Raw genomic sequence first — 11,713 nt, 5'->3', positions numbered from 1 at the left:
TTCTTAATGTGAATAGTGTGTCCGTTTCCCCCCTAGGATCCCGGACAGGTGTGGCAGAGTGGAAACTGAATTTGAGCCCATCTGTAACTTCTCAAAATGGCAAGAATAGGTTCTTAGTTTTAATGAGTTAATTAATTAATGGTTTTAGTTAATGTATTGGTTTGATCCCTTTAGTCAAGTTTTAATTTATGGTTGAAGCACAGAATACCTACACAGATATTCACCCTTGATTTAAAGCCTAGGTAATCTGTTCCAGTGGCTTCTCAGCTAAAGAATTTGCATCTTATTTCCAGTTTGAATTTCAAACTTTTGGTCTAAATTCCACACTCCACTCTAAAGTAATAATGTCTTACTACACTAATCCCTTTATAAGGAATATGGCACCGTTCTTATAGTATATGGGAGAGGACAACTATCCTTTGGATGTGGCTGTACTTTAGAGAGAAGATAAGGTGTATTCCAAACCTATCTGTGTGATCACAGTTTCGTGGAAAAGGGAGAGAAGTCATTGCTTACAGATAATTTACCACGAAGACACTAAACCTGATTTGTAGCAAACCTGAGGTCAGATTACAAAGGCCCAGATCTATGTTTAGTGAAATACACTCAACAATCTGGTCTATCATTTCCCTTTCATTAACAATGCTGCCATGGGATGAGCAGGAAGGTTCTCTCATGGATTGGCAACTGGTTAAAAGACAGGAAACAAAGGATAGGAACAAATGGTCAGTTTTCACAGTGGAGAGAGGTAAATAGCAGGGTCCCCCAAGCATCTGTACTGGGACCTGTGCTGTTCAATGTATTCATAAATGATCTGGAAAAGAGGTAAGCAAGTGAGGTGGCAAAGTTTGCAGATGATACAAAATTACTCAGGATAGTTAAGTCCAAAACAGACTGTGAAGAGTTACAAAGGGATCTCACAAAACTGGGTGACTGGGCAACAAAGTGGCAGCTCACGAAAGCTTATGCTCAAATAAATGTGTTAGTCTCTAAGGTGCCACAAGTCCTCCTGTTCTTTTTGCGGATACAGACTAACACGGCTGCTACTCTGAAAAGTGGCAGATGAAATTCAGTGATGGGAAATGCAAAGTCATGCACTTTGGAAAACATCCCAACTATACCTAGAACATGTTGGGGTCTAAATTAGCTGTTACCACTCAAGAAAGAGATCTTGGAGTCATCGTGGATCGTTCTCTGAAAACATCCGCTCAGTGTGCAGTGGCTGTCAAAAAGCGAACAGAATGTTAGGAACCATTAGGAAAGGGATAGATAAGAAGACAGAAAGTATCATAATGTTACTATGTAAATCCATGGCACGCCCACATCTTGAATACTGTGTGCAGTGCTAGACACCCCATCTCAAAAGAAGATCTATTAGCACTTGAAAAGATACAGAGAAGGGCAACAAACATGATTAGGGACCCACTTCCATATGAGGAGAGATTAAAAAGACTGGGACTGTCCAGTTTGGAAAAGAGACAAGGGGCGGGGAGGGGGATAAGATAGAGCTCTATAAAATCACGACTGGTGTGGAGAACGTAAATAGAGAAGTGTTATTTAGCTCTTCATATAACACAAGAACCAAGGGTCACCCAATGAAATTAACAGGCACCAGGTTTAAAACTAACATAAGGAAGTATTTCTTCACACAATGCACAATCAACCTGTGGAACTCAGTGCCAGAGGATGTTGTGAAGGCAAAAAATGTAACTGGTTTAAAAGAGAATTAGATAGGTTCCTGGAGAATGGATGCATCAATGGCTATTAGCTAAGATGGTCAGGGATGCAACCCCATGCTCTGGGTGTCCCAAGCCTCTGACTGACAGAAGGTAGGACTGGACGACATGGAAGGGATGACTGCGGAATTGCCCTGTTCTGTTCATTCTCTCTGAGGCATCTGGCATCAGCCATTGACAGGGTACTGGGCTAGATGGACCATTGGTCTGATCCAGTGTGGCTGTTCTTACATTAGGTTCTGATGCGTGTACACAATTATCCAAGTTTTCATCATTTCTGTGTTTTCTTCACTACAAGTCTCCTCTGCAGAAAAATGAGGTTAAAATAGTTCCCTAAGAATAGGGCTGGGCACAAATTTTCCACGTAACCCTTTTTTTTTAGAGATGGAAAATTTTTCTTTTTTTGGACAAAATGCAAAGTGTCTGCTTTCTGCAAAAAAAAATAATCAATTTTCGTTCATGAGGAAACTATTTTGTGTGTGTGGTTTTTAGCCATTTTCAGCTGACCTTTGTTTTTGTTTGGTTGGTTTTTAATAAAAAGTCAAAATGTTCTGTGGAAAACCATTTTCTATCTAGCGCTTTTCCTTAATCATTTGTAAATGTTGGGTTATTGGATCATGGGAATGCTGACATGCTGGTATTGGTGTTATTTTTTCCTCTTCAGAAATGATCAAAATAGTGTTCCACCTTTCTGACTTGAGCAGTTCGTCAATTGTTGGTGTACTGTGGTTTGTTTCCATTAGGAGGAGGGCTTGATGATGGATCTTTGATGCGTCAAGGAAACTTAACTCAACCCATAAAAATACCAGCAAAGAATTACACAGACTTTGTACAGATAAAGGGAAAAGATCAAGTGCTGGCTACACAAAGTGCATTATTTGCAGTGGTGTGGTTTTTAAAAATATAGCTATAAAAATAATTTTCTGGCTTTCTTCCCACTTAACTATATTGTAGTACATGAAAACAAGGAAACTTACAATTAGGAGTCATCACTTTTAAGGCCAGAAGGGACCATCCTGATCTCTGTATAACACAGGCCAAAGAAACTCACACGATGATTTCTGCTTCAAGCCACTCACTTCTGGTGAGTGTGTCCGTTAGAAAGACATCCAGGCTGGATTCACAGACTTCAAGTGATGGAGAATCCACCACAGTACTAGGTAAATTGATTGAAAAAGACCCTGAACGCTCATCTGAAATGACACCCATCAGACTTGTTTTGGTTTGAAGTTGTGTCTCTCTTCCCTTCTGAATTGTCTGCTGGATACCTCTTGTGACCCAACAAAGTAATGAAACCTACAGCAATCCTGTGCCTAAATGCAGAATTCTTGTAAGTTTCGATACATTTTCAGCATTAAAAATAGCAGTGTGGATGTTGTGGCTTGGGGTCTCAAGCCCACAATTGTCCCTGGATCGAAGCTCAGACGGTTAGCCCGAGTGTCTGCAGGAACTGCTAACTGAATCTGTCTACAGGGATGGACAGTTCATTCCCAGCTGTAGCCATATCCTGTGAAACCAACCAAACCCTACTAAGTTGCTGGTAATTTATGTAGCTGTGAATACAGAAGCTATGGTTTTATTTGTAGTGCAGCCCTCTGGCCATATTAGAAATCAGAACAAAACAAATGCAAGGTAAGGTGAAGGTTTTGTGCTTGACAACTTTGATAGTAACTATTTTAATTTTCAAATACTTGTTCACAATGGGTGTTACTAGGCTAATAAGATAAAGACTACCTGTGACTGTTAGAGGTTTAAAAGTAGGGCTAGTTGAAATTTTTCTGATGAAATGAAATTTATCATGCAAATTGTCTGCTTTTGACTGAAAATTCTAATATTTTATCATAAAAAGTATTTATTCTGGCTGAAATTTCACCAAAACATCAATTTTGTAGTGATTTTTTTTTGACAAAAATTAAAAATAATTAACTGGGGGGGAGGGGACTATTTCCCAACCAGCTCAGTTTAAAATCCCTAGTTTTTTAAAGGCTGTCAAATTTTAAAGGGGGGACACACCCAAACTGTAAATTGAAGTTGTTGAAAGAGAGACAATAACATGAATTTTTTGAGTAATGAGTTCCTACAATTCTGGCTAAGTCTGAACTTCCATTTTTTCCCCCCATTCCATTGGCTTTCTCTGTAATGGTTTAACACTGGATTCAGCCAAATAAATAAGAACAAAGTAGTGTTTTAAGCAGGACGTTGCCCGGTATATTGGCCTTGTCCATGGTGGATTTAGATCTATGCTGGAATAAACTTGCTCCTGACAACAGACTGATGGCTTATTCTTAGCAACTTAAAGTTTTAAAACCATCAGCCTTTCCTCATTAACACACCCCGCTCCTTTCACCCTGGCCCTGATGCACCGATCTCACGCGTCTACACTGCAAAACCAAACCACAGCAGCGAGTCAGACCTCGGACTTGTGCTACACGGCTGAAAATAGCAGTGTAGGTGTTCCTGCTTGTGTAACCCACACACCTCTTGGGTGTGGTGTTCTCTGTCCCGTCTAGTGGCCCTGAGACCACTTAGAGCGAGATTAATGAGTCTGCTCTAGAGCCTCAGCTAACAGCCAGTTGGGTTTGAGCTCATGGGTAGAGGCTCATGCACTAAGCTCCAGAGGTCCCCGGTTCGATCCCGCCTGCCGACGACCGGGCTCTGCCGGCGTTACACTTGGACTGGAGCCTGGGCTGTGACAACACCCTGCGAGGCGGCTGGGTCTGGGAGCCCGGGCTCCCGCCTTTGTGGGAATGCCCACACGGCTGTTTTCAGCCCGGTGGCGCGAGCTGGATGTAAGCGGATAGCTGTGGTGCGATCGGGGGGCCCCCCCCCGCCTTTCAGGGAGCGCCGAGCCCCTGGCCGAGGGGGCAGGGGGCTGGCCCCGGGAGGTTCCGCGGCCCCGGGGAATGGCAGTTGGAAGTGGGCAGTTGGCGGGAGGCTGAAGGCAACGCCCAGGGCGGCGGGGTCCCCCTGCGCTGCGCACGAGGGGCCAGGCAGCGATGAGGGGGCAGAGCGATGAGCTTGGGAGGGACGGGGCCTGGGGCGCAGGGGCGGGAAGGTGAGCTGAAGAGAGAGAGAAGCAAGGCGTAGCCTGAGGGGAAAGAGGGAGAGAGCCTGGAACGCCCCCCAACAGAGAGGTCAATGTGCTGCTCCTGGCTCTGAGATGGGGGGTACAGGGAGGGGGGATGGAGGGTGCAGGGTAGGAAGGAGGAAGGGGTTGGGTGTGGGGGGGTGCGGGGACGGAGGGGGATGGGGTGGGGCGTGGGGGCTGAGGGGAAGGAGATGGGGTGGGGGAATGGGGTGCAGGGAAGGATGGGAGTGGGGGAGGGAAGGGGGATGGGGTGTGAGGGAGTTTGGGGTGGAGGTGGGGGGTGCTGTGGAGAAGGAGGAGGAACTGGGTGGGGTGTGGGGGGGTGCGGGGACGGAGGGGGATGGGGTGGGGCGTGGGGGGCTATGGGGAAGGAGATGGGGTGGGGGAATGGGGTGCAGGGAAGGATGGGAGTGGGGGAGGGAAGGGGGATGGGATGTGAGGGAGTCTGGGGAAGGAGTGAAGATGGGGTGGAGGTGGGGGGGGCTGTGGGGAAGGAGGGGACATGAGATGGGTTGTGGGGAGATGGGGTGTAGGGAAGGATGAGGGTGGGGGAAGGAAGGGGGATGGGGTGTGAGGGAGTTTGGGGTGGAGGTGGGGGGTGCTGTGGAGAAGGAGGAGGAACTGGGTGGGGTGTGGGGGGGTGCGGGGACGGAGGGGGGATGGGGTGGGCTGTGGGGGCTGAGGGGAAGGAGATGGGGTGGGGGAATGGGGTGCAGGGAAGGATGGGAGTGGGGGAGGGAAGGGGGATGGGATGTGAGGGAGTTTGGGGAAGGAGTGAAGATGGGGTGGAGGTGGGGGGGGCTGTGGGGAAGGAGGGGACATGAGATGGGTTGTGGGGAGATGGGGTGTAGGGAAGGATGGGGGTGGGGGAAGGAAGGGGGATGGGGTGTGAGGGAGTTTGGGGTGGAGGTGGGGGGTGCTGTGGAGAAGGAGGAGGAATTGGGTGGGGTGTGGGAGCTGCGGGGAAGGAGGGGGGATGGGGTGGGCTGTGGGGGCTGAGGGGAAGGAGATGGGGTGGGAGAATGGGGTGCAGGGAAGAATGGGAGTGGGGGAGGGAAGGGGGATGGGATGTGAGGGAGTCTGGGGAAGGAGTGAAGATGGGGTGGAGGTGGGGGGGCTGTGGGGAAGGAGGGGACATGAGATGGGTTGTGGGGAGATGGGGTGTAGGGAAGGATGGGGGTGGGGGAAGGAAGGGGGATGGGGTGTGAGGGAGTTTGGGGTGGAGGTGGGGGGTGCTGTGGAGAAGGAGGAGGAACTGGGTGGGGTGTGGGGGGTGCGGGGACGGAGGGGGATGGGGTGGGGCGTGGGGGGCTATGGGGAAGGAGATGGGGTGGGAGAATGGGGTGCAGGGAAGAATGGGAGTGGGGGAGGGAAGGGGGATGGGATGTGAGGGAGTCTGGGGAAGGAGTGAAGATGGGGTGGAGGTGGGGGGGGTTGTTGGGGGATAGGGTAGGGGATGGGGTGCAGAGAAGGAGCGAGGAAGGGGGTGGGAATGGATGGGGGAGTGCAGCGAAGGAGCAAGGATGGGAAGGTGCAGGGTTTGAATCCCCGCCTGCTTCGTCTTTGTCTGATGTTGCTGGGAGTTAACCCCCCCAGGGGATTGGGCCCCTAGCGTCCGCCCCAGCAGGCCACCTAAGCCAGTCTGGTGCAATGGGCTGACCTTTGCTTTGCTGCTCAGCCTGGGGCCCACTTCTCCCACCAGTATCCCCTGCTCCTGTCAATGGAGGCCGATCAGATCCTGCAGCGACAGGACACCAGGGCGTGGGGTGAGGGGAACGGATCTTACCGGCCGCCTGGCTGCACCTTGCAGAGCTCCTCCTGGCAGGAAGGCCCTGCAAAATGTCCCCACTCCCACAGCCCCACTGTAGCAGGGACCTAGGCCCTTTGGGAAAGCAGGGCCTTAAAGCGAGACCCCTTGAGAAGCACCAACATCCAGCGCTTCCATTTTCTGACCCTCCTTTCGCTCCAGCGGTCGTGGTCTGTGCTGCTGGTGGCTGATCATGGGTGGTATTCGAATGGCTCCGAAGCGGCCCCTCCTTACTCGCCCTGTCAATTTCAGGGCGCCCTGGTAGCTGGTGAGGCCCGTCTCGCTATGATCCCCGAGAAGATGCAGCAGCTGCTGCCGGAGGTGGAGCTGGATCCCAGCGTTATCTCCGTCCTGCTCTGCAGCTCCACCGTGGCCTTCCTGGGGCTCAAGTGGATGGTGAAGAAGCTGGTGCAGCAGAAGATGCAGGAGGCGAGGAGGAACCGAGTGCGCGCCCTGGGACAGATGGAAGAAGCTGTCCAGCAGTTCAAACAAGAGGTGACACACCTGGGTATTCCTCCCATCCTCAGAAAGGATCATGCACGCTCATCTCATTAACAATCTCACATACATGTGTCCTGGGTCCAGCTGCAAAAAAACTCCCCTCAGAGCCGGGAGAATGAATGATCCCTGAAGTCTTGTGACTTCTGCCCAAAAGTTTCCTTTATAATCTCCTGCACAGAGGGGGCTTAGCTATCAACCTCACCCCATGGCACACAGACCTGTCTCCCAGCGTGAGATTTGCTTTGTCCCCTGATCATCCAGGACCCCAGGATGGCTCCAAGCTTGCTAGCCTCACTCACGGAATAAGGAACCACTCATGTTAAGGGCAACAGGATCAGACCCTAAATTATTTGCAAGTCTCCTACATAACCCCAGACTGTTTAGCTGAGTTGCAACCTGGTATGTCAGAATCAGTGAACTCATTTGAATGCTGTCAGAGCTACAGCCCCATCTCCTGTCAACGCAGTGACCTACCACCTGGGGAGACCCTGAGCTCATTCTTTTTTATGGGTTACATGAAATTCGACTTTACCGTGCACCCTGCCGGTAGCAGTTGGCGCTGGTGGAGCAAGCTGAATTTGATGTAATGCATTGCGTCATAGACCAGACCGCATCTGAAGTTAACAGTTCTGAGCTACGCAGAGGACTGCTATAAATAATGTAGCAGCAAGAGATCCTTAGCAATGAGTCCAGACCACATTCGGCACGGAAACTTGCAAATGAGCGTCTATGTGTCATGTACCCTATACTGCACTGATGTAAAAACTGATTTTGTTTGTGTTTTCAGCCAAATTTCCTGGGACAGCACTGGGGGGAAAAGCAGCTGTTTGCTCAGAAATTAGAACCGTTTGGGAGTGAAAACAGGAAATCTTGCAGATTTTGTTCTTTTTGGGGGCCGGGGTGGAATTTGACCATCTTTGCAATGAAATGCAACTGTCTTGAATTCACAGGTCTTCAGATGTCGATGGGAATCGCAAACCCAGAGACAAGATAGAGAGAGAAGCTGACCCCGGAACTGGGGGCAATTCTTTGTGAGGGCTGGTCAGAAAACAGGGGGAAATATTTAGGGGGGAAAACAACTGATTGAAAGTTTTCACCCGTTCTGTGCTCTACACAATAATTGCCATGTATCTACTACACCTTGCAGAACCCAGAGGTACAGGCCAGTCGCATCCTCTCTCTGCCGCTTATTGAGCTGGTCAAGAAACTGAAGGAAGGTTCCCTGTCGCCAGAGAGTGTCCTCTACACGTACATGGACAAGGTGAGGAACTCATTCCTTCTTCAGGAGAGCAAGGATGTGGTTAAAGCACTGGATTGGGACTCAGGTGATCTGGCTTAAACTGTAGACTCTGACACACATCTCCCTGTGTGATCTTGGGCAAATGAATTAACCTGCCTTGAGCTCCGCTAACCAACTGTAAAATGAGGATTATAACGCTCCCTTTAACATGCTATTTCGTCTGTAAGATCTTCCAGGCAGGGACTGATGCATTAGGTGTCTGAACAGTGCCTAGCACAATGGGTGGCCCTGATTTTGGTTGGGTCCTCCAGGCCTACTCTAACAGATACAATAACAATAACTGGTGCTTGTTAGGGGGCTTATTCCTTCACCCACTTACTTCCCTGGTCCTTCTCGCATGAACAGAGAGCAACAATACCCGAAGTCCAAAGGTGCAAACAATTCGATGTTTATTGGGGTGAACTTCCAGCAAGCATGATTCCAGTTTCCTTTCTTAGTATCCTCCTTCCCAGCTCTGACACCACAGAGCCTTACACCTGTGTCCCTGTTCCCATTCCTGCCCTTAGCCAAACATGATTCCAACTTCCTTACCCCCATTCCCTGTTCCCATTTCCCCCTTTAGCAAAACATGATTCCAATTTTCTTACCCCCATTCCCTGTTCCCATCTCACACACCCACATGCCCACCCCCACCCACACCCCAGTCACTTCCTCATTGACTACAGATTGTATAGTAAAACTTGAGTTCTGCTTAGCTATACCTTAACCAATCATTTTCCTGAAATTTAACTAACCAATCCTAACATATTGTAACATGATTATGTAACCAATTATATCCCACCACCTCAATTAGTTTACACCCAGCAAAATTAATTATACAGCAGACAGGAACAATCACAGAACCAGACAGAGATTATACAAACAAACAACAGCAAAGTGGGAACTATAATGACAAAACAATACAGAAGTGAGGATTTCACATCCCAGCTATTGATAAGTGAGTTCTTGCCAGACAGGATGCTATCAAACTAAGTTTCCTTTTACATTTTCTAGGCACTTCCCTTTCTCTGGAGGTGATAGGAATACAATCCTGTCCTGATAGTGCCTAACAGCCCAATAGCACCTTATTTCAATGTGACTAGTTTGGAATGTGAGGATGTGACCGTTCGCTTCCCAGCTTATGGCTGCCTCTGCTGCTTAGCCAAAGGCCTGAGCCTAAGCACAGGGCCTCAGACTGTCACAGTAAGAGAAGGCCCTTACACCAGCAGACAGTGATTTTGATTCTTTCTTTTATACCTCTAGAACTAGCCAAGTGATAAGAATACACCTAAATTCTTAGAGTATAGGCCTTTACAGACAGGCCTGAATATCTATATCCTAACACTCCATCCCTTTTTTTTTTCTTTTGGGATCCTCCTGCCCAGGTATCCCTGGAAAAGCATAGGACATATGGCGACACATTTCGTGATAGGGCCAGGCATCAAGGTGGAAGGTGTCGATATTCCATTTGTCCCACTGCCCCTTGTGTAGTATTGTGCCCTGCACCTTCTCTCGTACGGGCATACCACACCTATTCCAATTGGTGTTCCAGACTTCCCATTATAGCAGGCCCGAGAAGGTTGGGTCCGGGTTGTCTAGTACACTGCAGGGTTTGGAGGGCTTATTACTTATAGGTTATCTTCCTATGCAACATAACACAAGTACAGTTAACAATACAAAATCCACAGCAACACCGAGTCCTGACCACTGCAGTATGGTCCAACATCCAAGACACCCCCAGAACACTTCCTCTCCTCCTTCGACGGGGTCACGATCTTGTGTCCAGTTGCTGGCACTTGTAACAAGCTGCTCCTTCAAGTTTTGTATGCTTTTGTCTATATCACAAGTCCATTGAATGTTCACAGAGAAATGGGATATTGTCCAAACCAGCTTGACCACTTGGTATGGAATCAGGCAGTAAGCCCTGGCTTATTCACAGCAATAAGATTCACAGATCCATTTGTGCACCAAAGTCCATATAGCAGCATGTAGATGGGTGTAGTTTGGTTATGGGCTGGTGTAATTGTGCCCCCAGTAATATGTACATTCCCAGCAAAACACCTTATACACAGTACATCCAATTGTCCACCCCTTGCATAGGCCATTGATCCTACTCCTCTATAGTCATAGGAGAGGGGCACATCCAAACATCTTCTATTGATTTACACTATTTTACACACACCTCCATTAATTCCCAGTGAGCTCCTCCCCTTTTCATTATTTCCATAGGGCTTGTGGGGGCCACCTTAGTTGCCATTCCATTTCCAGGTACCACGGTAGCTATTACACAGGTGCTGGCCTCCTAGTTGAGAATTTGCATTCCCATACACATCTTCCCCCCCAAGGCCAGCCTTTGGAAGCCATCCGCCACCCACATCATGAGGTTTTCTGTTCATTAAAACACAACAATGCTAGCAACAAGACAAACACCACAGACAAACACCACAAAACGTAGATCCATGGTATTCTGGGTTATTTTTCCCGCTGGCGCCAGCTTGCTTGTAGAGTGTCTGAAAAACAAAAGAAACAATTTCCTTCCCCATGGTGGGGACAGATTATTGCTTAATAATAATACCACTTTCTTTTACAAATGTCCTTGCTACTTGCAGGAAAAACAGAAGAATTACCTCCAGACTGTCCTTATTTTGTTCTATAGTCAGGCTAGTGAATTACCTCACTCACTGGTCATTTATGACAGGTTTCAGAGTAACAGCCGTGTTAGTCTGTATTCGCAAAAAGAAAAGGAGGACTTGTGGCACCTTAGAGACTAACCAATTTATTAGAGCATAAGCTTTCGTGAGCTACAGCTCACTTCTTCAGATGCATATCGTGGAAACTGCAGCAGGCTTTATATATACACAGAGAATATGAAACAAAACCTATTCCCACCCCACTGTCCTGCTGGTAATAGCTTATCTAAAGTGATTTCCAGCACAAATCCAGGTTTTCTCACCCTCCACCCCACCACACAAATTCACTCTCCTGCTGGTGATAGCCCATCCAAAGTGATAACTCTTTACACAATGTGCATGACAATTAAGCTGGGCTATTTCCTGCATAAATCCAGGTTCTCACATCCCCCCCACCCCCATACACACACAAACTCACTCTCCTGCTGGTAATAGCTCATCCAAACTGACCACTCTTCAAGTTAAAATCCAAGTTAAACCAGAACATCTGGGGGGGGGGTAGGAAAAAACAAGAGGAAACAGGCTACCTTGCATAATGACTTAGCCACTCCAAGTCTCTATTTAAGCCTAAATTAATAGTATCCAATTTGCAAATGAATTCCAATTCAGCAG

At 48.2% G+C, this 11,713-nt stretch overlaps 1 protein-coding gene across 1 annotated transcript in view; it reads left to right on the top strand.

The window, feature by feature from the left end:
• The first annotated feature begins 6,916 nt into the window (after positions 1–6,916).
• The window catches only part of LOC140916609 (vitamin D3 hydroxylase-associated protein-like), a 29,477-nt gene continuing 24,680 nt past the window's right edge, over positions 6,917–11,713 (top strand). Inside the window, exons 1-2 of the mRNA XM_073358277.1 lie at positions 6,917–7,126; positions 8,280–8,393. Of these exons, the coding sequence (XP_073214378.1) occupies positions 6,917–7,126; positions 8,280–8,393 (324 nt within the window). The remainder of the gene's footprint in view (positions 7,127–8,279; positions 8,394–11,713) is intronic.

This window comes from Lepidochelys kempii, chromosome 8, assembly GCF_965140265.1.
Source record: "Lepidochelys kempii isolate rLepKem1 chromosome 8, rLepKem1.hap2, whole genome shotgun sequence".
NCBI classification, from domain to species: Eukaryota; Metazoa; Chordata; order Testudines; family Cheloniidae; genus Lepidochelys; species Lepidochelys kempii.
The sequence above is the reverse complement of the archived record's forward strand: the minus strand, read 5'-3'. Positions and strand labels throughout refer to the sequence as shown.